The sequence below is a fragment of the Acinonyx jubatus genome, chromosome C2, assembly GCF_027475565.1.
Source record: "Acinonyx jubatus isolate Ajub_Pintada_27869175 chromosome C2, VMU_Ajub_asm_v1.0, whole genome shotgun sequence".
Taxonomy (NCBI): Eukaryota; Metazoa; Chordata; class Mammalia; order Carnivora; family Felidae; genus Acinonyx; species Acinonyx jubatus.
In genome coordinates, this window is record NC_069384.1 from 128,220,485 (window position 1) to 128,244,384 (window position 23,900).

General features: G+C 36.2%; 1 protein-coding gene across 2 annotated transcripts in view; it reads right to left on the bottom strand.

Annotated features, from left to right (window-relative positions):
- DNAJC13 (DnaJ heat shock protein family (Hsp40) member C13) overlaps positions 1–23,900 on the bottom strand; it is a 124,621-nt gene that overhangs the window by 63,633 nt on the left and 37,088 nt on the right. For both annotated transcript variants that reach the window (XM_027061840.2, XM_027061841.2), the window contains exons 6-20: positions 21,240–21,440; positions 18,762–18,968; positions 18,575–18,670; positions 18,116–18,207; positions 13,476–13,642; positions 13,292–13,371; positions 13,039–13,208; positions 12,084–12,183; positions 10,232–10,339; positions 9,215–9,370; positions 8,447–8,503; positions 6,314–6,435; positions 3,509–3,584; positions 3,156–3,251; positions 2,207–2,350 (exon numbers count right to left, since the gene is read on the bottom strand). In XM_027061840.2, the coding sequence (XP_026917641.1) occupies positions 2,207–2,350; positions 3,156–3,251; positions 3,509–3,584; positions 6,314–6,435; positions 8,447–8,503; positions 9,215–9,370; positions 10,232–10,339; positions 12,084–12,183; positions 13,039–13,208; positions 13,292–13,371; positions 13,476–13,642; positions 18,116–18,207; positions 18,575–18,670; positions 18,762–18,968; positions 21,240–21,440 (1,872 nt within the window). The remainder of the gene's footprint in view (positions 1–2,206; positions 2,351–3,155; positions 3,252–3,508; positions 3,585–6,313; positions 6,436–8,446; positions 8,504–9,214; positions 9,371–10,231; positions 10,340–12,083; positions 12,184–13,038; positions 13,209–13,291; positions 13,372–13,475; positions 13,643–18,115; positions 18,208–18,574; positions 18,671–18,761; positions 18,969–21,239; positions 21,441–23,900) is intronic.

Consider the following 23,900-nt stretch of genomic DNA (forward strand, 5'->3'; position numbering starts at 1 on the left):
AATTATATCCAACAGCTTGAGTAACTATTATTTTAGAAATGGGCTTAACTACGTGAAGTCAGCTCCTAATTTTTTATTAACTGAAAATCATTCATATCCCTATTTATAGATTTTTGACTTTCCAAATGTAACAGCAATATTATCATGACCAGATATGTATAGTGTTTCTATTGTTACTTTGTTATAATAAAAAAGCAAAGCAACACTACAGAACAGAGAAGGGAGATACTGTTATTCTGATTTTATGAAAGAGGAAAGTAATGTTCTGAAAACCCGTAACTTATGTTTGGGGTTAATAAATGATAAAACTAGGGGTGTTTGGGTGGCTCAGTCAGTTAAGTATTTGATTCTTGAATTTAGCTCATGTCATGATTTCACATGATTTCACTCACAGTTTGTGAGTTTGAGCCCCACAGGGGGCTCTGCATTGACAGTGTGGAGCCTGCTTAGGATATTCATATTGTCTCTCTCTCTCTCTCTCTCCCTCTCTCTGTCCTTTCCACAGTCTCTCCCCCCATGCCCAAAATAAATGAATAAACTTAAAACAAAATAAAACTAGGCTCAGATGTAGGTTAAACACTTCAACCTTCAGTATTTTCACTATCGTAGCCATTCAGAAAGCCTATCTAGTGATTCTTTATATTGCATATGCCACTCATACAAATCAGCACGAACACATTTATGCTCAAGCTCTAAAGAACTGAATTTTGGTCTCATTTTCACATAGACACACAAGACTGTTATGTTCTGCTACACCTGATGCCTTATGTTTGGAAGTTCTGGAAATTCATAAGAAACCTGTTTAGCAAGATATTTATATTACTTTCTCTGTATAAAGAAATAGCTGCCATAAGCGAAAAGATGCTTAAAAGCAAAGAATCTCAGTGTGGTTAACAAAAACTGTGAGACCAAGTCAACTTTTATAGTTGACTTAACTACTGCACATTACATCCTAGAGAGAAGAGTGTATTACTGAAATTAGGTTCTACTGATTATATATACTACATGCTGAAGAATCAGACTTGACCTGATTTGAGGAGCTAATATTGAAATTTAAGTACATACAGTAAGTTTAATTTAAAAATATGAAACTTATGGGGTGCCTGTGTGGCTCAGTCGGTTGAGCAACTGACTTTGGCTCAGGTCATGATCTCACAGCTTGTGGGTTTGAGCTCTGCATCAGGCTCTGTGCTGTCAGTTTGGAGCCTGGAGCCTGCTTCGGATTCTGTGTCTCCCTCTCTCTCAGTCTCTCTCAAATCAGTCTCTCTCAAAAATAAATAAACTTTAAAAACATGTTGTTGTTTTTTTTTTAATTTTTTTGTCAACGTTTATTTATTTTTGGGACAGAGAGAGACAGAGCATGAACGGGGGAGGGACAGAGAGAGAGGGAGACACAGAATCGGAAACAGGCTCCAGGCTCTGAGCCATCAGCCCAGAGCCTGACGTGGGGCTCGAACTCACGGACCGTGAGATCGTGACCTGGCTGAAGTTGGAGGCTTAACCGACTGCGCCACCCAGGCGCCCCTAAAAAAATGTTTTTTAATAAATAAGTAAATATATATATTTATATGTGAATATATATATATATTCGTGAAACTTATTACCAAAACACTGGTCTGGCTAGCTCTGAATAAAAATGCTAAACAAGAAGAGCACCTTTACTTTTATAGCCATAAAATAAAATTTCAGAGGGGTGCCTGGGTCACTCAGTTGTTAAGCATCTGACTTTGGCTCAGGTCATGATCTCACAGTTTGTGAGCTCAAGCCCCACTTTGGGTACAAATGAGCCCTACTTCTCTCCTTTCTCTGCCCCTCCTGGGATTCTCTCTCTCTGTCCCTCACACAATTGCACGCACGTGCTCTCCCTCAAAAAATAAATTAAGTTAAAATAAAAGTAAAATTCAGAGAAGGAAGAAAAAGAGATACATATGGATAAAGAAGTATAGGAACTGAAAATCATGGAAGAAAACTTAAGAGTGAAATTTTACATTCAATTTATTATAAAATACCTAAGTAGAAACCTAATCACAGATTCTTAAAACTATGAATTAAGAAAAACTTATATAAAAATATGAATCAATTAGGTGACATTTCTTCACATGTTCAATCAGAAATACTGGACTACCATCTCTGTGAACAGGAACAATGAAAGTAAGCCTGGGATATACAGAAGTGCTAGAAGTTTGGGCGCAGATTTTATTTTTACCTCTTTTTGTGCAATGCCCATTCTATCCCTCCAGTGCATCAACACAAGATCTACTTTTTCTTTGGCAAATTTTTCAACTTCCTTAGCAGCTTTCCCAGCTAGTCTTTGCCATTCTGGAACTTTATTAAATTTTCCATACTGATCCTGTAAAATAATGTTAAAATCCATTACAGTCCTGTTTGTAAACTTATTTTTAAAATCCAAGTAAAGCTGAGTCACACTATTTGTTTTACATGATAAAATACATACTGGATGTTGGGGGCTCAGTGAAGAAACAAAGTGAAAATTTCTACAATAAATTACACTTTTATCCAAGAAATCTTAACTTTTCTGCTTAAGTTTCAAGATGATTCCTATGTGAGGGGTGGTGGGATGTGAATGGGAGATGGGTGCAAATAGAAAAATGGGATGAGGAAAGGAAAAGAACACATACAAGACATTATTACAACAGTGTATCTTGAAAGATGTTTAAGTAAATTTTCTCAGAGATAGCCCAACCTTAATAATAAAGATAGCTTTTGTAAGAAAAAAGTCCTACCTAAGTTAATTTTTTCACTGTTGGCCCCTTTCACCAACAACATTTATCAATCACATATTACGTGCAAAATATCACATTATACATTTGAAACTTTAAAAAAAATCCATTCCTGAATGTGGCAATAAGCTGAGTGAAGGGAAACAAAACATACAAGATTACTACTATTCATAATATTAGACTGTGGTGACAGTTTTACAACTCTATAAATATAAAAAAAATTACTGAATTGTATACTTATAACAAGAGAATATTATGGGATGTAAATTTTACCTCAATAAAGTGGTTAATGATACAAAAAGAGTACTATTATTCAATTCCATGAATTCTTAGTTTATCTCTAAAAATTTTATTGTGTTTCAGAGAAGAGTGTTCTTTTCAACCTGAAAAGACACTTAGGACAATCATATTTACCATTGCTATTTTCACATTATCTCTAACATGCATGCGATCAGCATCCTTCTCAGGAACTGGATCTGAGCTGTCCAAGTATGCCAGCAAGCCTGGCGGCTAAAAGTAAACAAAAACAAAACATAAAATCCATTTGCAAAACAACCGCACAAAAGAAAATTTAGCTTCCAAACTCAAATAAATACTATGATTTAAGCTATTGAGGTTAGCCATTTATTATGTGACAACTTCTACAATAAACATCTTTTAAATAAAAAACAAACTGAAAAAATCCTTTAACAGTATAAATAAACTTACTCAATTAAATTTTATTGGACAAGAATGCATAAATCTTCTTGGTCATTCAACAGACTTACCAAAATGCGTTTCAACAGGTTTGTCGCAGTTACGTTATCAGCTGTCCAGAGTCCCACTAAATGTCTACTTAGCTGTCTGAAAAAAGCAGACGTTGAGAAAGGTTTGCTGCTTTATCTCAGCTAGAATAGAAAGGAATTTTTAAGAACAAAATATCATATAAGCAATATGGCTACAGGAAAAAAAATCATTCTGACGTTAATATTTAAAGTTAGTACTTCAATGCGGAGAGGTGAATCAGATAGTAATTCAAAATGTTGCTAATGTTTTAGAATTTTCTCCAATCAAAATGCTTCCCTGATCAACTCCCTGATTTTCAATGGACCTGAACATGAAGTAGGTTCTTACCTCATTTAAAGACAGGGACAATAAATAAAGCAATTAGACTGGATGATACAATTAGTTTGCATAATAAGTCCCAAAACAGTGATCATATAGCATTCTGGCATTCCTTGGAAATCTCAACATGAGCAAAAGTCAGTAACTATGTTCTAATATAACCTTTTTAGCAAGGTCAGGGATAGAAAATATTTTCAGTTTTGGAGCCTAGACAAAGACTCAAAGCACTTAGAGCAAATTATTCTACTCTTGCCACTTTAATTTTTTTACGTTTATTTTTGAGAGAGACACAAAGCGCAAGTGGGGGAGGGGCAGAGAGGGACAGACACAGAATCCAAGCAGGCTCCAGGCTCTGAGCTGTCGTCAGCACAGAGCCCGACATGGGGCTCAAACTCACAAGCTGTGAGCTCATGACCTGAGCCAAAGTCAGACACTTAACTGACTGAGCCACCCAGGCACCCTTAATCATGCCACCTTTGAGGTAAAAACATATTTTGGTTCAAAGTGGAAATCTAAGATCCATGTTGACTTATGACTTAATCATTTATTAATCTTAACCCTCGTGATAACATCTGTCTCCTAGGCTAATAAGCTCCTCATAAGCAGAAAATATATTTCATTGTTGACCCTTCTGTGCTTCCGTAGGGATTCAAATTGCCATGTGCTTCAAGAATAGGCATGAAACCTGTGAGTGAAATAACCAAACCTATAGACATATATATTTATAATAGGTTACATTCCCAGAAGAAAAAAGCTTAAAAACCCAAACTGCACTTTGTTACGTTACCAAAAGAAATGAACACCACTAAAACGTTCATTTCTGGGGCACCTGTGGGCTCAGTTAGTTAAGTGCCTGACATTTTGTTTCAGCTCAGGTCACGCATGATCTTGTGATCATGGGATGGAGTCATGTCAGGCTCTGTGCTGACAGTGTGGAGCCTGCTTGGGATTCTCTCTCTCTCTCCCTTTCTCTCTGCCCCTTCCCTGTTCATGCTCTCTCAAAAAGAAATAAACTTAAAAAAAAACAAACAAACCTGTTCATTTCTGTGCCTATTTGGAAATTACTAATGAAGTAATTACACTTATTTTTTCCTTCACTTGCATCGGGTAGGTATCATTATCAGTGATTCCTTAAAGAAGGCTTTAATCAGGGATAAACAGGATAACATTTTATAATAGCAAAGATATAATAAAAAATAAAGTAATGCAAATAACAAGTGGTACCTATATTATAAATTGATAGCTTTTCATTAGTGTAACTGATCACAGTAGGGAATGTAATTGATTAATAAGAGGAACACAAGAAGCAAACATCTAACACAGGGGTTTAATAGAATAAGACATCAAATAGTGTCTATTTTAATGAAAGATGGTATCTAGCATCGCTAAAAAGGCAGTATGCCAAGGAAATAATCTTTCTTTTAGATCTTTTTGTCCTCTCAGGCAACATAAAAGACTACTTTTGGGGCTAACATTTATAAGTTGAGGGATGCAGACAGCTTCTTATAATACCAACAGCAGAAAACTACTGGCAAGGCAGCATATCAAAGCATCCAATAACTGAATATAGGTGACAAAAAAGGGAAATTTATGGTATCACAAAGTAAACCTAAGTGAAAATTTATGCTATCATTTAAAAAGTCAAAAAGAACATAATCAAAAACATCTTTTTTTAAACTAATGAATCATGAGTCATAATATAGTATGCTAAGGTTATCTGAAGAGTCACACATCAGGAATCATAAAGAAAGATTAAAAGGGATGGAATTCACATGGCCTGGAATAAATGAATAGGTTTATATGCTTCCTTATATTTAAATGATTATTATAAAGAAAGAATTTGCCAAAGTGGAAACTGTTTAACTCCAACAGATTTAGGATAGGCCTACATTAGGCTGATTAGATAATGTTTTCTTTAAAAAACATTTTTTAATGTTTATTTTTGACAGAGAGAGAGAGAGAGAGAGAAAGAAACAGACAGACAGACTGTGAGCCAGGGGAGGGGCAGAGAGAGAGGGAGACACAGAATACAAAGGAGAACCGTGAGATCATGACCTGAGCTAAAGTCAGATGCCTAACTGAAGGAGCCACCCAGGAGCCCCACTGTTTTCTTTATTCTTAAAGTAGAGTACCTAACCAAAGATATTTACAAATTGACATCATGGCCAGAAGGAAATACAAAGAGAAAAGGCCTGGTTCTAGTTCCATAAGCTTCAAGGCACTATTTTTCATATTCTACTCCCTTGACTATGGGCCCTTGACTATGGGTCCCTCCCAAGTTATCCAGGGGCAGAGACAATGATCATCTGGGCACAATCTTTCTAGAAGGGAAGGAAAAGGAGAACTAGGTGAATCAAAAGAAAATGAATCATTCATGTAATCCAAATACTTATTCAGTCTGTTTTATGTAATATCTGAATCCATTTTCTAAGCAGCAGTTAATTTACAGCAAATTAAATTTAACCTACCTATTTGTAAGCATCCTCTGATCTGAGCTTATTGTAAACATCGCAGTATGCAAGTGTCGAGGTAAGGCACCTTCACTTAGGGCAAGCTCCTGCATTTTTGTAGCAATTTCTTTGTCACCTTCCTTTGGAAAAAGGGTAAGATGATCCCTAAAGCAGCAATCTAGAATAAGCTATCCTAATTTTATAAAACTAATTTTACATCTCTAAGTAAAATTATACAGTATACAATGTAATAAAACTTTTAAATGCAACTTTACCCAAAAACAACACAGGTGATACAAGTAATTTAAAAAATATTATTTGATTGTGGTGTGAGGTTTTAAATGTTTACAAGTACATTTATCCAATGAATTATGCTTTGCTTAATTTAATATTAAAGTTAGGTTCATTCTCTGAGTATTTATCAGCCAATGAAAGGGAAATGCAACTCAGGGAAATCAGCAATTCCTGGTCTACAAACCAGGCTTGCTTTTATTATTAACAATACATACATTTTCATGGTGAACACAGTTATTTTTTTTTAAAGAATGATTGATAATTGAGGTAGTTCTTTTTATTCTTAGATTTTACTTTGCTTATATGGGCTCATTTTGGCAACAGAGTATGACAGGACAGGACTATTGATCAAAGGTAATCACAGAACTATGAATTAAGTAAGCAGTGTGATATTTAAGACAATCTGTTGAAAAGCATGAATGCTCACAATGTTAGTGAAAAAAAGTACAAGTATATAGTACAACTGAGTATGTAGTATGTATACAAATATTCACATAGTGTGAATATATATGTACATGTATCATTCTGACAGCACTATCAATACAAATATATACAGTACATGGTTTGTATATGTACACATATAATTCTGAATACTACAGTCTGAGAGAAAACTTACCAAAATGCTAAAAGTAGTTACCTCAGGATGATAAAAACAGAAACTATTTGTTCCTTGAATTTTTTTCTATAAACTCCAATGTTTCTTCAAAAATCATATATTGCTTTACAATCAGAAAAAAGAATTTAAGATACTTGCCAGGATTTCAGTGTAAATAAAGAAGGTGTTATAGATACCTCCAGCTCCAGTCACTGACTATGAAACGGACATGTGTAGCTTATATTGAAGCCCTAAGTCCACATTTTGGTTATACATGGCCCTCAATAAGTATTTCTGAATGAATGGCAACATATTGGTGGATGAGGGTCAGGAACACACTTTTGTTTGGTCTCGTGGTCTTAACCGTCCTTGGCTATTGTCAGCTCTGTGAGAGATACTTACTTTGGAAACAACCCATTAACTAGAGGAAGAAAATCAGCCTTTATATACTCACTAAAAATGAAAACAACCTTTGATGTATAACACCTATATAGAATTTTTTAACATCTACTTAGAGGTATACTAATTATGTGCATTTTATCTAGCAACATGTTATATTTATGAGTTACAATCACTGAGAGTTTTTGATAAAAGGGGCACTCTTACATTTTATCCAAACCACTACTATGATGACAAAAAAGAATTCAAAGCCACTTATACTGATGTTATTGTAAACATCAGTATGCAAGTTGATATTCATAGCCATGATTTTGTTTACTAAAAAACACAGAAAGCTAAAGAAATTATCTTGGGGAAACAGTATCTTGTGTCTGTCCAATAACATATACTAATCTCTAGAGCTCACTTACAAATGCACTTTAGCCTGAGGAACTTATTTTTGTTACCATTCTTATTTAACACCACTCTGCTATGAACTAACTCCATTAACAGATTTCCATGTAACCTCAGTACCTAAAGATTTCAGTAGCATCAATACCATCATCTCCCATGCCCCCCAAAAAAAGAGCAAGAGAGGAAGAATGCTAACTTTTAATTCTCTTAAACACACACAACACAAATAATATAGGAACAAGAAAGATTTGCCCTAAACCCACTTACCTCAGAACTTTCAAACTCTTAGTTTAATATTGAGGATTGTTTCTGTAGTTTAAAACTAACTTCTGAATAAAGATTTAAAATTACTTTTCTTACCCAGAAAAAGTGCATGTTTCCCATAACAGGCTGAAAGGTAATTTTGTCAGCTTCAATGAAAACAGCCAATCAACATTCAAGTAAGTTTCAAATTTCCAAGCTGTTCTCACCTCTATTATTGCCTTCATAACCAATCCAGCTCCCTTGATAATTGCCATGGAAGGATGCTTTAACATGGGGAGAAAAAAGAATCACAGAATGAAAGAATTTCATTCCAACATGGCTAGCTGTTGCTTTTAAGGAGGATATACAATTTTATTCAAGGTGTAAGTCATAAAATTAGTAAAGGATACATCTGAAAGTCAGATCACAGTTTGGTTAAAAATTTTAGGTATCCTTACAACATAGCTTTAAAGAAAATCAAAGCATCAGCAGGAAACAGCTGGTACTTATTTGAATAATTATACTTATTTGAATAAATATCAAATGTAATGATACACACTGACATTATACAAATTAATATGAAATAAAAATATAAGTATATAGAAACACATCACATATATGTAATACTGTAATATTATATGAAATAATGTTTTCAGCTATTTATGAACAGCTCTACTAAAACTCATCCTATCATTTGGTAATTTATAAAGAAAAGGGTACTCTGGGCCTATCATAGAAAAAAATGCACTTCTCACTCCTGAGATGGAGAAGATGGGCAACAGGGTCAAAACAGTGGTCAAAAGCCATTGATAGAGCTCTACATCAAACACCAAGAAATCTGTAGAATTTAAATATCCTTAATAGGATAACATACTAGGCTGTGTTTGCTTATCAACATGATTACAGAAGCACACATCCATTATTTTAAAACCAAACTCTAAGTGGTTCTCTTAGAGTAGCTGTTAGCTGATGAAGAAGATAACAAACTCTCTCACCTGAAAGAGTTTGAAGAGGGTTCTTCCATTGGATGCTACCATCTCTAAGAGCATATCAAACTGCTGTCCTTCTGTTGTCTCACTATATGGAGCACAGAGGGCAAAAGTAAGGAAGTCCAAGAGTGAACTAATAACTAGGGCACCAGTCCCATGATCCTGAAACAAGTAACATATTACCATGACTTAGGGCAGAATTTCAAGCAAAACAGCAGAAACATGCTTCTGCTAGTCTATTTGTTAAAAGTATTCCTCAACATGAGGTTTAAAGTTTGACTAAGGAGTATTTGTTTTACTAATGCAATAAATCCACTGCTTACCATATTTCAAAAGGAAAATAATTAAAACTTGGTCAAATTTCAACAGAATAACCAAGACTCCTCAAACACGTATAATAAAGGTTAACATGTATAGAATTCATATAAAAAGTAATCTTTGACAAAACTTATAAAACTCTGAAAATTTGTTCCTTCGAAATGTTACAGACTGCCCATCTCCAAAACTGTTACCAGTGACTTAAGAGTAAGGATGTCACTAATTTTTAAGAGCAGCTTATTTCATAATGACATTATTAAAGAACAACAAAAAAGCCCTGGAATATCACTGCAAAAATCTAAAGTCTTTCCAACTTACTCTTTTAGGATGAATGGATGCAGTCCTAAAACAGAGTATTTTACTATTAGTGAGTGACCAAGCTGACCAAACTGTGTATGACCAAATGACCAAAGCTGGGAGCTCCAATTAAATAAAAACTGTCCAGGTCACCTGGGTGGCTGAATCAGTTAAGCGTACGACTCTTGATTTGGCTCAGGTCATGATCTCACGGTTCATGGGTTCAAGCCCCCTGCTTGGGATCCTCTCTCTCTCTCCCTCTCTGCCACTCCCATGCATGCACTCTCTCTCCCTCTCTCTCAAAATAAAAAAAATTAAAAAAAAAAACAACTGTCCAAACTGCACTTCTGGAATACCTTTCAATAAGGTATGGTATTTCTCATTAAGACAAATTTAATTACAACTTACCACATGGGAATTAAATTTCTCCAGTAAGTTTTCCAGAAACTTCTTTGAAGAGAGAAGAGAAGCTTTGTTCAGCTGTTCTTGCCTTAAGTCATAGTCATCATGCATGGGCTATTGATTAAAAACAGTGATAATTCATGAGCAACCCCATATGCCAGCATCACACGGAAGTCATTTATAGAGAGTATTCATTAAATACTAAAAAAAATTAAAAACCATAGCCTTTAAGGTTGAAGGCAGAAAGGAAACTCGTGATAAGACAAACAGGCAAAAGTGATGATTTCCCCCAGGGTCTGATGAGGCTTTGCAGATAATGAATCCGAGTATCTGTAGCGAGTACTATATAAGGCACTCTCTCAAAAGTCCAGGTCTCCTCCTTAAAGGCATATGACATCCATTTCTTCTCCCCCAATTTTATAATTTAAATTTGAAATGGTAAAACTTAGCATTTATTTACCTATATTTTTAAACAGCATTTAAAAGCAGGTACTAAACAAGCAGCAAATACTTCTTTGTCCCTTTGACTGGTGGAATAAAGGAGAATGGAAAACGGATTCTAACATGAGGGTTAGGAGTAAAGATCCAATCCTAACTTTGCTACTGACTACAGCTGACCTTAGGCAAGGTTAATTGCTGTAACTCCAAGTTTCCCTTTCCTCAGCCATCAAGTAGGATTAATGGCACTCAGCTCACAGGACTACTATGAAGCTTAAATGAGATAATTCATGTAAGATACACAGCCAAAATCTAATATGTAATGAAGGCTCAAGGTGTTTCACACTACCACAGTTTATTTTCTAGGTATCCCACTAACTCTTTTAATGGAGTTATCCGGAGTAAAGATAGTAAAATTCACTTTGGAGAATAAATGTAAGACTTTATGTAAGTGATTACTTAGGTTTATTCTATACCACTGAGCTTGCCTACAGCACTTTATATGAAACATAAAAGTCCCACTGCTATACACAACATTGAAGTTAATCAGGAACTTCAAGTTACACTGAACAATTCATTGCTTCTCCTCCCAAAGAAACCGTCACCAAGTTAGACCTTTGCGCTCAGCCTTCAAATGTGCCCACTTTAGCCCCAATCTACTCCATCTTATTTCTTACATATTTAGTCTGCCTCTAACCTTACCTCTAATACAGTCTCCACATACCATCAATCAGCTTTCAGAGGTCCAAACCTAATGTTATACTCCCCTGCTGAAAAACCTTTCAGGTTGTTCCTTACTAAAGAATATAAATCTAGCTTCTTTGATATAAAAGGCTTTTTGATAACTGTCTCTGCAATACATCTCTAACTTTAACTCCTAATCCCACACACCTCCATACATGCTTTATGACCCAGCCATTTCAATTATGTGCTTCATCCTAAACATGCCTTTGTATATGCTATCCCGTTTCTCAGGAAAGCCGCTCACAGAGGGAAAATACCTGTCTGTCCTTTAAGATTGAGTTCAAGTGTAACACCTTCCAGAAAGATTGGCCTAGAATCTTTTATGTTTTCCTCACCACAAAACCAAAACTGAGTGCTGCTTTTTAGGGATCAGGTAACCTCTACTACTTTAGACTATACATACAAGCTTACCTTACTAGACTGTTAGCCATTTCAAGAAAGGAAGGAATTCTATTTCTAGTAGATAGCACAGTGCCAGTTTATAAGATATGCTAACCCCCCCCCACACACACACACACAAAACCCACAAAAAAAAAAATCACATTTATTTGAATAAATAAAGGGCTATGAGAACAATCTAGGAAATCTAGGTTTGTGGAAATTTAAACCATCAATCAACTTAAGAAAAACCAGTAAAATGACATTAAGTAGATGTATTTTAAAAAATACTACTTACACACATGAGGGCACAGAGCATATCAACAGCTGCATGGATTACTCCATTGTTGCTCCTCTTGAGTGCTTTTACTACCTTCACTCCTAGACGTTCCCGAAACCTTGTGGAACAACAACAACAAAAAACTCCCAAGCATATAATAGCAATATCAGAGCATTATTTTATCATTAAAATGTGACATAATAAGTCTTTGTAAGTTTCTATTGCATTCAGCAAGTACATATTTTGAGAGAGAAAGAGAGAGAGTGGGGAAGGGGCAGGGAGAGTATCCCAAGCAGGCTCTGTGATGTTAGCACAGAGCCTGATGCAGGGATTGATCCCACTAACCATGAAATCATGACCTGAGCCAAGCTCGAGAGTCAGATGCTCAACCAACTGAGCCACCTAGGCACCCCAGCAAGTATATATTTATTTTTTTAAGTTTATTTATTTATTTTGAGAGAGAGTGTGAGCGGGGGAGGGGCAGAGAGAGAGGGGGAGAGAGAGAATCTCAAGTAGGCTCTGCACTGTCAGCACATAGTCCGATGCAGGGCTTAAACTCACAAACCACCAGATCAAGGCCTGAGCCTAAATCAAGAGTTGGATGGTTAACCAGCTAAACCACCCAGGTGCCCTAAGTACTTATTTTAAATTCCACTTCCAGAACACATCCACTCCCGTAAGTTTTGTTCTTTGCAGGGGGAAGATTTTTTGTTTTAACTAATTAAAGCTAAAATGGATTTCACTTCCTGTTCAAATTCACTAAAATAAGAGTCAGTAATATTACAGGTATGTATGAGGACAATATCCACCCCCTTTAGTACCACTCCCCTTTCCTTTTTAATTTCTCATGATTAAAAACTCCCATATCATCATATGAAAAAGTTTCAGGTTTAGACAGATATAAAGACACAAACTTGATCATTTGCTATTTTGACTTGTCCGTATACTCTATAAGAAGTTCAAAGCAACTTACTTTGGAAGCTGAGTGAAGGCCAGAAAACCAGCTTTGGAAGCTACAAGCCTCCTCACAGCCTGGAACTGACTCTCAAGTTCTGCATTTGAAGCAACAACATCTCCCTCTTGAGACAATAATGCTGTTATGGCATTATTGATCAGTTTTTCTTTGTTTTCTGAGAAGAGACCCTAGGTAAAGGAAGAATGTTTCAAAAAAGTTTCCATACCAAAAGTTAGTGACTATGAACAAATTAAAATACAATTCATCTTACATCCTGTGTTACTGCATGCAGAACTCCACTATATGAAATATTAGCGTTGAACCTGAATACAGCATCTGCAAAGTTGCCATCTGTAAGATGAAAAGGTTCAAAAAGATTTAGAGGTTTGCATTCTTAACTTTTAAATTATTAAGCAGATGGATGGAAATGCAATTACACTTGAATCAATACTTACTCGGAGGTGTGGCCAAAAATCTGAGATGAAGGCTCTCTACTTCCTCATCGACAGGCATGCTGAGTAACCCCCATCGCTGACCTTTATGAGTTGGTGTCATTTTTACACAAACATCTCTGTTACCAGAGGCTCTTACTCCATCCAACAAACTTGCTAATAAGGAATCTCTAAGCAAGGTAAAAAATAAAAAGATTTTAGGACTGATAATTAAGGGGAATTTAGACTCAGAACATAGCATAGGCCCTTCAGCAGGTAACCTGTTCAGGGAGGGCACTCAAGTAGAAGAAGAAGCACGAAAGAAATGGGGCTTTACGAAAGAGCCTAGAGTGCCAGTGCTAGCTCTGCACTTTGCGGTCACATACCTTGTACAAGTTACTAAAGCGCTGTAAATGTAACATTTTTGTTCTGTTTTAAGATTTTTAAAAACAGTTTCACTGAGATACAACTTACAAATCAAAAATTCACCCAATTAAAATATACAGTTTAAGAATTCTTAGTAAAGGGCACCTGGGTGGCTCAGTCGTTAAGCACCTGACTTTGGTTCAGGTCATGATCTCACAGTTCATGAGTTCAAGACCTGCATCAGGTGAGCTCAAGCCCATTCTAAGTGAGTAAAGCCCCACTTTGGGTAAAACAGGAGTCCTGCTTTGAGTAAAACACAAGTCCCACTTCTCTCTCTCTCTGTCCCTTGTGGGATTCTCTTTCTCTGCCCCTTGCTCACTTGTGCCCTTTCTCTCAAAATAAATAAATAAATAAATAAATAAATAAATAAATAAATAAATAAATAAATAAATAAAATCTTAGCAAGTTTTTTCAATTGTGCAACTATCCATCTGTGGCATACTTCCATCACCCCAAAAAGTTTTCATGTACCCATCTGCAAAAGACTCCTCAGCACCAGGCAACTCCTTATTTTCTATCTCTGTAGTTTTGACTTTTCAAATAACTTCATCAAGAGAATGAAAAGGAAAGCCACAGGCTGGGAAAAAATATTTATAAAAGCCCTATCTGATAAAGGTCCATTATCCAAAATATACAAAGACCTCTTAAAAGTCAACAATAAGACCAAGAACTCAATTAAAAAATGATCCAAAGTCCTTAACAGACACGTACCCCACCAAAAACAAAAAACAATACACAGATGGCAAATAAACATATGAAAAGATACTCAACACATATGTCATCAGGGAAATGCAAACTCAAACAGCGAGATACCACCAGGCACTTACTAGAATGGCCAAAACTGAACACTGACAATACCAAATGCTTGTGAGGATATGGAGCAACAGGAACTCTCATTCACTGCTGACTGGAATATAAAATTCACAGCCACTTTTGAAAGACAGTTTGGCAGTTTCTTACAAAACTCAACATCCTCTTGCCCTATGATGCAGTGATCATACTCCTTAGTATTTACACAAAGGATGAAAACTTACGTCCACAGAAAACCAGCACTCGGATTTTTACAACAGCTTTAATGGAAGCAACAAGAAGTCCTTCAGTAAGCAAATGGATAAATAAACCATGGTATGTCCAGACAATGGATTATTAAGTGTTAAAAAGAAATGAGCTATCCAGGAATGAAAAGACATGGAGAAAATGAAAGAAGCCAATCTGAAAAGGCTACATACTGCACAATTCCAACTATGACACTATGGAAAAAGCAAAACTTTGGAGACAGTAAAACGATGAGTGGCTGTCAAGATTTAGGAGGGAGGGAGAGATGAAATTAGTGGAGCATTAGGATTAGGATTTCCTCATCCAAAGTATTTTTACTGCTAGAAAGGATCTGTGGACATTTTTAGGGTGGTGAAAAGTCTGTATGATACTATAACAGTAGATAAATGTCATTATACATTTGTTCCAATTATACAATTGTAGGTTAGTCAGTTTTAACGTATGTATCTTTCTGGTAGGGGATGCTGGTAATGGGGGAGGCTCTGCCAGGAAGTATATGAGAAATCTCTGTACCTTCTGCTCAATTTTGCTATAAACCTCAAAGTGCTCTAAAAAATAGTCTCTTAAAAATGCAAATAAACAGAATAATATGTAGTCTTATGTGTCTTGCTTATTTTACATAAATTTTTAAGGTTCAGTCCTTTCTATTGATGAATAGTTTTTCACCATGTGGATAGTCAACATGTTTGCCTATTCATTCACCAGGTAATATATCTATCAATTGTTTCTAGTCTTAGCTGTTAGGAGTAATGTTATTGTAAACATTCACATACAAGTTTTTATGCAGGCATGTGTTTTCATTTCTCTTGAGGTAGACACCTAAGAATAGAATCATTGGGTCATATGATAACTTTATGTTTAAGAAACTGCCAAACTATTTTTCAAAAGTTCATGACTTTATGTTCTCCCACCAGCAATGTAGGAGAATCCACATGCTTGCCAACAATCGGCATTGCCAGTTTTTTCGATATTACCCATTTTACTGTATATGTAGTGGTTTTACTTTTCCTTAATGAATCACGGTCTTTTTATGTGTTTATTTACCATTCACATATTTTCCCTGGTGAGATGTCTATCTGAATATTTTGCCTACTTATTTTTTGGGTTTTTAATTTTTTTACTATTGAGTTAAAAGAGTTCTTTATATATTCTAAAAGCAAGTCTTTTACTACCTATATGTGTTTTCCAGATATATTCTTGCTGTCTGTGGCTTGTCTTGTTCTTTTCTTAATGGGGTCAAAGTTTTAAATTTTAACAAAGTCTAATTAATCAGACTTTCATGAATTATGTATTTGGAACTATATCTAAAAACCTTTTCCTAGAGCACCTGGATGGTTCAGTTGGTTAAGCGTCAGACTCTTGGTTTCAGCTCAGGTCATGATCTCATGATTCGTAAGACTGAGACCTGTATTGGGCTCTGTGCTGACAGCATGGAGCCTGGTTGGGATTTTCTCTCTCATCTCTCTGTGCCCCTCCCCCATTTGCATGCACTTGCACTTACGCCCTCTGACTCTCAAAATAAACATTTAGAAAGAACAGAAAGAAACCTTGTCCTAATCCAAAGTCACAAAGAAACTGTTTTACTTTTTGCATATAAACTTGATTGGGAATAATGGCATCTTCTTCCTAGGGATCAAGATCAAACAATGTATGTACATAAAGCACATGACAAACTGTAACTGTTGAGATCCCTCCCCTGATTAGAACATGTGCAGTTTTTTTCCCCCCCAGAAGTTCTCTTCCTTGAATTCAGGACAGGAAAAAATACCACCTTTTTGCTTAAAATGTCATTTTTGTTGAACTTAGATCAAAAGCTTTCCAAGGTAAGAAAGAGTTACTGGTCATACTACAGGAAGTGAAAGGACTTCAATAAGGCTGCATTCTGAACAGTGGCAAAATGTGCCAGAACCATTTCAACTATGCTTTAAAAACAGATTCAGTCTCAATCTTTTTAAACAGCACAGAAGAACTGCCTGGAATGTAAAAGCTGCCAATACCATGACAATGGCTTAGTATATGAAGAGAGTTCTAGTCATTCACAGGATAGCATTCAAGTTCTTTACCTCACAGGAGTTGATGAGCTATAGCATCTCACAGCTTTTCACATCAACAGCCAAGTCACAGTGATATAAAAATAATCAGGCTCATTCCACCGGAAAATTAGTAACTAATGAAACTAACTTATAAAAACCTAACTTATATATATATATAGATATAAAAGTATATCTAAAGTAACTTGCTGCTGTTATTCAAACAGGTTAACAATGAAAAGTGAAAGGTGCTATTTTAAAATGCTTTATTTAAAAGCATAGTTACAGAAACACACCTTATTTCATCATTTCATTTAAAATCAAATCACCATTTTTATTTTTTAGAAATTTGAAAACGGGATCTTTATTTATTTTTTTAACATTTATTCATTTTTGAGAGATGAAGAGAGACAGAGAATGAGTGGGGGAGGGGCAGAGAGAGAGGGAGACAGAATCTGAAACAGGCTCCAGGCTCTGAGCTGTCAGCACAGAGCCCGACGTGGGGCTTGAATTCACGAACCATGAGATCATGACCTGAGCCAAAGTCGGACACTTAACTGACTGAGTGAGCCACCCAGGCACGCCAGTGAATGGTCATTTTATTTTATTTTTTATTTTTATTATTTTTTCAATATATGAAATTGTCAAATTGGTTTCCATACAACACCCAGTGCTCATCCCAAAAGGTGCCCTCCTCAATACCCATCTCCCACCCCCCATCAACCCTCAGTTTGTTCTCAGTTTTTAAGAGTCTCTTATGCTTTGGCTTTCTCCCACTCTAACCTTTTTTTTTTTTTCCCTTCCCCTCCCCCATGGGTTTCTGTTAAGTTTCTCAGGCTCCACATAAGAGTGAAAACATATGGTATCCGTCTTTCTCTGTATGGCTTATTTCACTTAGCAGCACACACTCCAGTTCCATCCACGTTGCTACAAAGGACCATATTTCATTCTTTCTCATTGCCACGTAGTACTCCATTGTGTATATAAACCACAATTTCTTTATCATTTTAAATCTGCACCAAAATAATGCTGCCTTTCCTAAGTTATAGGATTTTAAAGATCTAGATCATAACTTTGTTTTTCCTTTGATGGAACATTTTGCCTTGCACATACTAAGATATTAAAAGCTGGATGAATTAAAAAAAAAAATACCTCTCTGTTGAAGAATATTTCCGTATTTGCCCTTTTATAAATTCAATGGTAAAAAGTTGTGGATTTTCTGAATCACAAACCAATGCAAATACCTAGTGAAAACAAAAAAGTTCAACAAATGGTATTTAGTTTTATGACATTTCCTTAGAACTACAGACTACCCTTTTAGCTTACAAAAGTCAGTATTTAAAAATTGTTTACAGGATCAGAATTTAAGAGCTGCTTAAAAGTCTCAAATTGTCATACCATTACTGAATAAAAAGTTTCATTCATTGTATACTTGGAAAACAAATTTTGTAACAGTCACTGTTCTAAGTACAATAAATATAATAATGTGAAGAATTAAATAGATTCTCCTTATTTTCCATTTGTTGGGACATGAAAAACTACTAAAATAGAATATTATCCTATATTATCAACAGGAATAAACCTCATTAAAGCTAATAATGTCAAACTTACTTCTCCTAAAGGCTTCAAAGTTGCAATATTGTATGTCGCTGGATCACGTTCTACTAAACATGTTTCTGTAAGCGCTAGAACTCGTTTTACAGGCTCCTTCAAACAAAATTTAAACATATTAAAAAGTTATCAAAAAAATACATCAAAATCAGATGAACAAATTATCATTTTTAATATAGAGTCTTACCGAATGTCTAGGTGATATTTTTTGGACTATAAACTCTGCTAACGATGTGATGGATTCATCAGTGCTGTATTTTCCAAAGCGAAGATTCAAATACTGCTCAAATTCTAAAGGTTCTTTTCTGATGCGCAATGAAATACCTATGTAGTTGCCAGCATGATCTATTGCACTTTTGATAATTTCTTCTCTTTGCTCTGAAGCAAATAAATGCTGCACAGATTTTAAAATTTGAAAAGTCAGGATTGAAACAACAAAAATGTGACCATTTTGAATCAATTCACAAGAAAGAGACTGAAGTAGCAATTCTAAAGAAAAAAAAAGATAGTGGATCTTATCAAAGGTAAATAAGCAGTGTGTTATATTTGAACCACTAAATTAAAATCCCAAAGTCTGGGATATAGAATCTTGCAAATAACTAACTGAATGGAAATTATTTCATAACTTCTCAGGGTCTGGTTCCCATCATCATGTGGAAAACAGAATGCTGGGGCTTCCCAAAGTGGTCCCAGGGACCCCAGCCAAGTCCAGTAGGGGTAGTGGGTACTACGTGGGTAGGATTCCCAGTTTCAACGAAAGTAGCTCTGATTTAATGTTTTTATATAGTGGGCTTTCTTGCAAGATCACCTTGAGGAATGTTTATGTTTGCAAGTCATTGGCTGATGGATATTACAAATCAACCTCCAAGAGTGTACTTTACAAAGGTAAGGATAAGGTACTGCTATCTGCATTTGAGTCCTGGAAGCCAAAAATGCTAAATGGGCTGCAAAGGACAGGGCAGGAGAGTGCCATGCAATAATAAGAACTGTCCGTCCATATGCCAATACCTCCCCTGCTGGCTGAGTAACACTGATTGAGATCATGTTTTAAAACCTGATTTTAGGGGCCCTGGTTGGCTCAGTCAGTTGAGTGGGCAACTCTTGATCTCGGGGTTGTGAGTTCAAGTCCCACACTGGGTGCAGAGATTACTTAAAATAAACAAACAAATAAAATCTTAAAACCTGATTTTATTCCCTGCTGCTTATAACAGTTGCTATATATGCAGAAGGTACCAGATAAAGGTTTGCTAAATGAATCTGTCATGGTATCATATTTGCAGAGAATTGACTCATTTTAGCTAGCATCTTTTAAAAGGCACAGTATGCTTAGAAAATGGATGATTAAAATTAAAACTACTTGATGCCATGAAAACAATAAAAACTGTTGGTAACTGAGGAGTATCAGATAATTCTCATCCTTAATGTTTACCTCAGGCACTGTAAGGCTTAGTTGAATTACTGTGATATAGTTGTCCCGTTAAGGTCTGCAAGGCTACACTCCTGTAATTAGGTATGGTTTCCACCAAGGGGTTAATCATTACAAATTTCCACTGTCCATGGAAGAGATAAGATAAGCCTTTGGATGGCACTTCAACAACAGGCTTTAGGCTGCTCTAGGGTGGGGAAGGAACCTAATTTTCTCTTTGGGCCTAGATCTTTTGGGTCTAGACTCAAAGGTAACAAAATGTCTAGATATGTGTTCCTAGAGGAGGGACACCAGAATTGTGCCCATCACCCAGGCAAAGGTGAAATCCAAGATGGAAAAAGGCCTCTAACTCCATATTTTGTAAATCAAATAGTTCAGCACCCCTCCCCCATCATCATTCCCTTCTGCTACCCTATCCTCTTGTGTTATCGAAAAGTTCCAGGCTTGCCCTGGCTCTACTACCAAGAGAAGGATAATTTATCCATAGAACACTAAATCATAAAGTAGCGGTTCCCAGGCCACTAAGATATCTACAGAAATTAAAATTCTCAAGAGAAAGGAAACTTGAGAGTAAGCTCAACTGAGCCTTTCCTTGTGGAAACTCTCCAGTGCTCATCTTGAAGAGGTGAGATTTCATTAAGGAAGGCAAAATGTTTCTTATAAAAAAAGATGGTCATCATTTAGAGTTCAGCTTCTATTACCAATTAACAAACGGTCTGAGCATCTTAAGTGGCTTTTGCTATACCTCACAATTCACATATAATTCAGAATTTCAAGATAAAAACATGCAATGAACTCCAAATTTGAAGTTTCAATACTCAGACTTCAGATTACAAACAGCTGGGGAAAGGAGGAAAGACTGTAAAAATAAAAGATCTTAAATTACTTTTTCAAAGAAAGCTTAGAATCTTTCAGTTAAGACACTGATATAATGAAAATAACAACTGTAACCCCCATTTACTGAATACTAAGACACGTATTATGCTAAGCATTTCACATAAATTATCTCATAGAACCCTAAAACAAAAACCTATGACATACATATTACTCTTGTCACTTTAGAGAGCTCCACGTTGAGATTCAAGCTCAGGTCTCTTTGATAACAAAGCACGTACTCTTTAATACCATACTTCCTTCCACAAGACACATGTGAAATGTGAAATAGAAGTGTAAAAAAACCCCTCTTTCCTTCAAATGGTTATGTCTCTTTTTAAATGACTTTTTAAAAATACTACTTACCAATCTACTAAATCCTCCATAAAGTATACAAAATCCCCCTTGATAATCGGAGAGATCTACAAAGCCTTCAATATTTCTATAGTCATAGGAACAGAGGACTTTGTTGGTTGCAGGATTAATTTGGTCAAAGCCTCCAGGAGTGACTTCTAAAACAACAGGTTTTCTTGTATCACTCCAGTGGTGCTTATAGCAGTTATACCTCTAGAGAGACAAACAGTATTACTTTTAGGTTCATATTTAAGCTTACCATAAAATAAAATCACATTTAATCTATCAGTCACTGCTAAAACAACCAGAAATCCAAATATTATAATTATTTACAGCTACTATCCAATCGGTTTTGTTTACTGATCGTGAGAGCCAGTGTGTGAGCAGAAGTGGGGGAGGGAGCAGAAGTGGGGGAGGGGGCGGGAGAGAGGGAGGGGGAGAGAAAGAGAGAGAGAGGGAGAGAGAGGGAGAGAGAGAGAGAATGAATGAATATATCTTAAGTAGGCTCCACACTCAGCTCAGAGCCCTACTTGGGGCTTGATCCATGAACTGTGAGATCATGACCTGAGGTGAAAAGAAGAGTCGGACACTTAACCGACTCAGACACCCAGGCGCCCCTACTAGTCAAATTGTTAAACATATTAATTTTAACTATTTGGAGGTTTGTATTTAAGTAAGAATGTTCACTCATACTGAAGAAACTATGTCCTTTTTTTAAATTAACAAAAGTTCAGGTTACAATATTTTGTGAAACAATTTTAAGTCAGTCTTATGCAAATCTATTTTTTAAAAAAAGGAAATCCTAAAAGAATACTCTGAAATTTTTGCCGGGGAAAAAAGATTCCAACTTTTGTTGATGGATTCTTTTAATCCAACTTACATATGGAAAAAAGCTAAGTCACATTTTGGGGAAGTTACAGTATTCAATGTAAACAACCTGAGCTGGTTCAGTACACTAATACAGATTTTCTTCCTATACACACAAAAAATGCTGAAGCCTCAGTCTGACCTTACAGTTTTCTAATCACACCAAAGGTATAAATCTCATCACATTAGTAAGTAAAATTCCATTTAGATAATGACATTCCTTTATAAAGTACCTACTATCATTCAGAATGATTAGAGGGGTGCCTGGATGGGTCCGGAAGTTAAGTGTTCGACTCCTGATTTCAGCTCAAGCCATCTCAAGGTTTGAGAGATCAAGCCCTGAATTCCACTCTGCACTGACAGCAGGGATCCTGCTTAGGATTCTCTCCAACCCCCTCTCTCTCTCTGCCCCTCCCCCACTAGCATGCGCATGTACTCTCTCTCTAAATAAACATTTTTTAAAAAAATTTAAAAAGTGATTAGAATGATTAACATCCATTTACTACCCAGTTTTATTCTTAAAAAGAAAAAGGGCTTCAGTGAGGCTGCTAACCAAAATGATATGATACAAGAGAAAATAATTCAAAACAAAGACAAAATGAGGCAAGAGAAAATAAAAATAATCAAGTGTCAGATGTGAAATGAATCTCCCCTCACCCACCCACTTCTCTACCCGACAATATAAAGAGGAACACACAGTCAGTTACATGACTCTGAAGGTAAAAGTAAATTGGATGCTCAAGAATACAACTATTTCTCGGGTGCCTGGGTGGCTTAGTCAGCTAAGCATCTGACTTCAGCTCAGGTCACGGTCTCTCAGGTCATGAGTTCGAGCCCCGTGTCAGGCTCTGTGCTGACAGCTCGGAGCCTGGAACCTGCTTCAGATTCTGTCTCCCTACCTGCCCCTCCCCCACTCACACTCTGTCTCTCTCTCAAAAATAAATAAACATTAAAAAAAATTTAAAAAGAAAATAGTACAACTATTTCTAATACTGAAATGAGAGAAATTCTCTTGTAGGTGTTTAGAAAAGTGAGAAGGGCATTAATAAACACCTCTACAACACCCCAACACTGAACCTAGCAATGAGCCTCAGTCTGGCTCAGGATCATATGACATCAAGTCCCCTTAGCACTACTACTGATCGATGACATAATGCACATTATAGTTCCATAAAAGGAAGTCTGCAGAACAAAGGGCCTGCATTAACTCAAGAATATGCTTAGAACCTTGACTCTGAACTAAAGGATGGAGCAGTGCCACTCCTCTCCAGAAGGGAAGCCATGAAAATGGTGGTGCTTTTCCAAACTATGCTTGTTCATGTGCCCCAACCCACTCTGCAGGACAGTCTCTATTCCTCCCAGGTGATAATCAATGGCCATAATGAGATGTGCTGATGGAAACACATCATTATCCCTCAGGATTGCAGAGGCTGAGAGAGACTCAGAGACCTAATTTAGGTATATCTCAATTGAAGGCCTGAGTGTCAAATTCAATTTATGCAAGAGTGTTCAGCAGCAGAGAATCTGGGGGAGGAGAAGGTACCATTTATTCCTGATATAAAATTAAGTGGACTGTCTTTAGAGACACTGTTTCTACCTCAAAGTTCTGAAACATACTAAGTTGCTGAAGTTAACTGATATAAAGGGAAACTTATAAACAAAATCTAAAGTATGCTTTTGGAAGCAGCAGTTTTCCAAACAGATGAGGAATATGGAAAACTCAACTGCCAACATGAAAGAAACTGTAATTTATAGAAATGTGACTGTGGCTCATGAGGAACAAGAAACAAGCAGTTTGCCAACAGC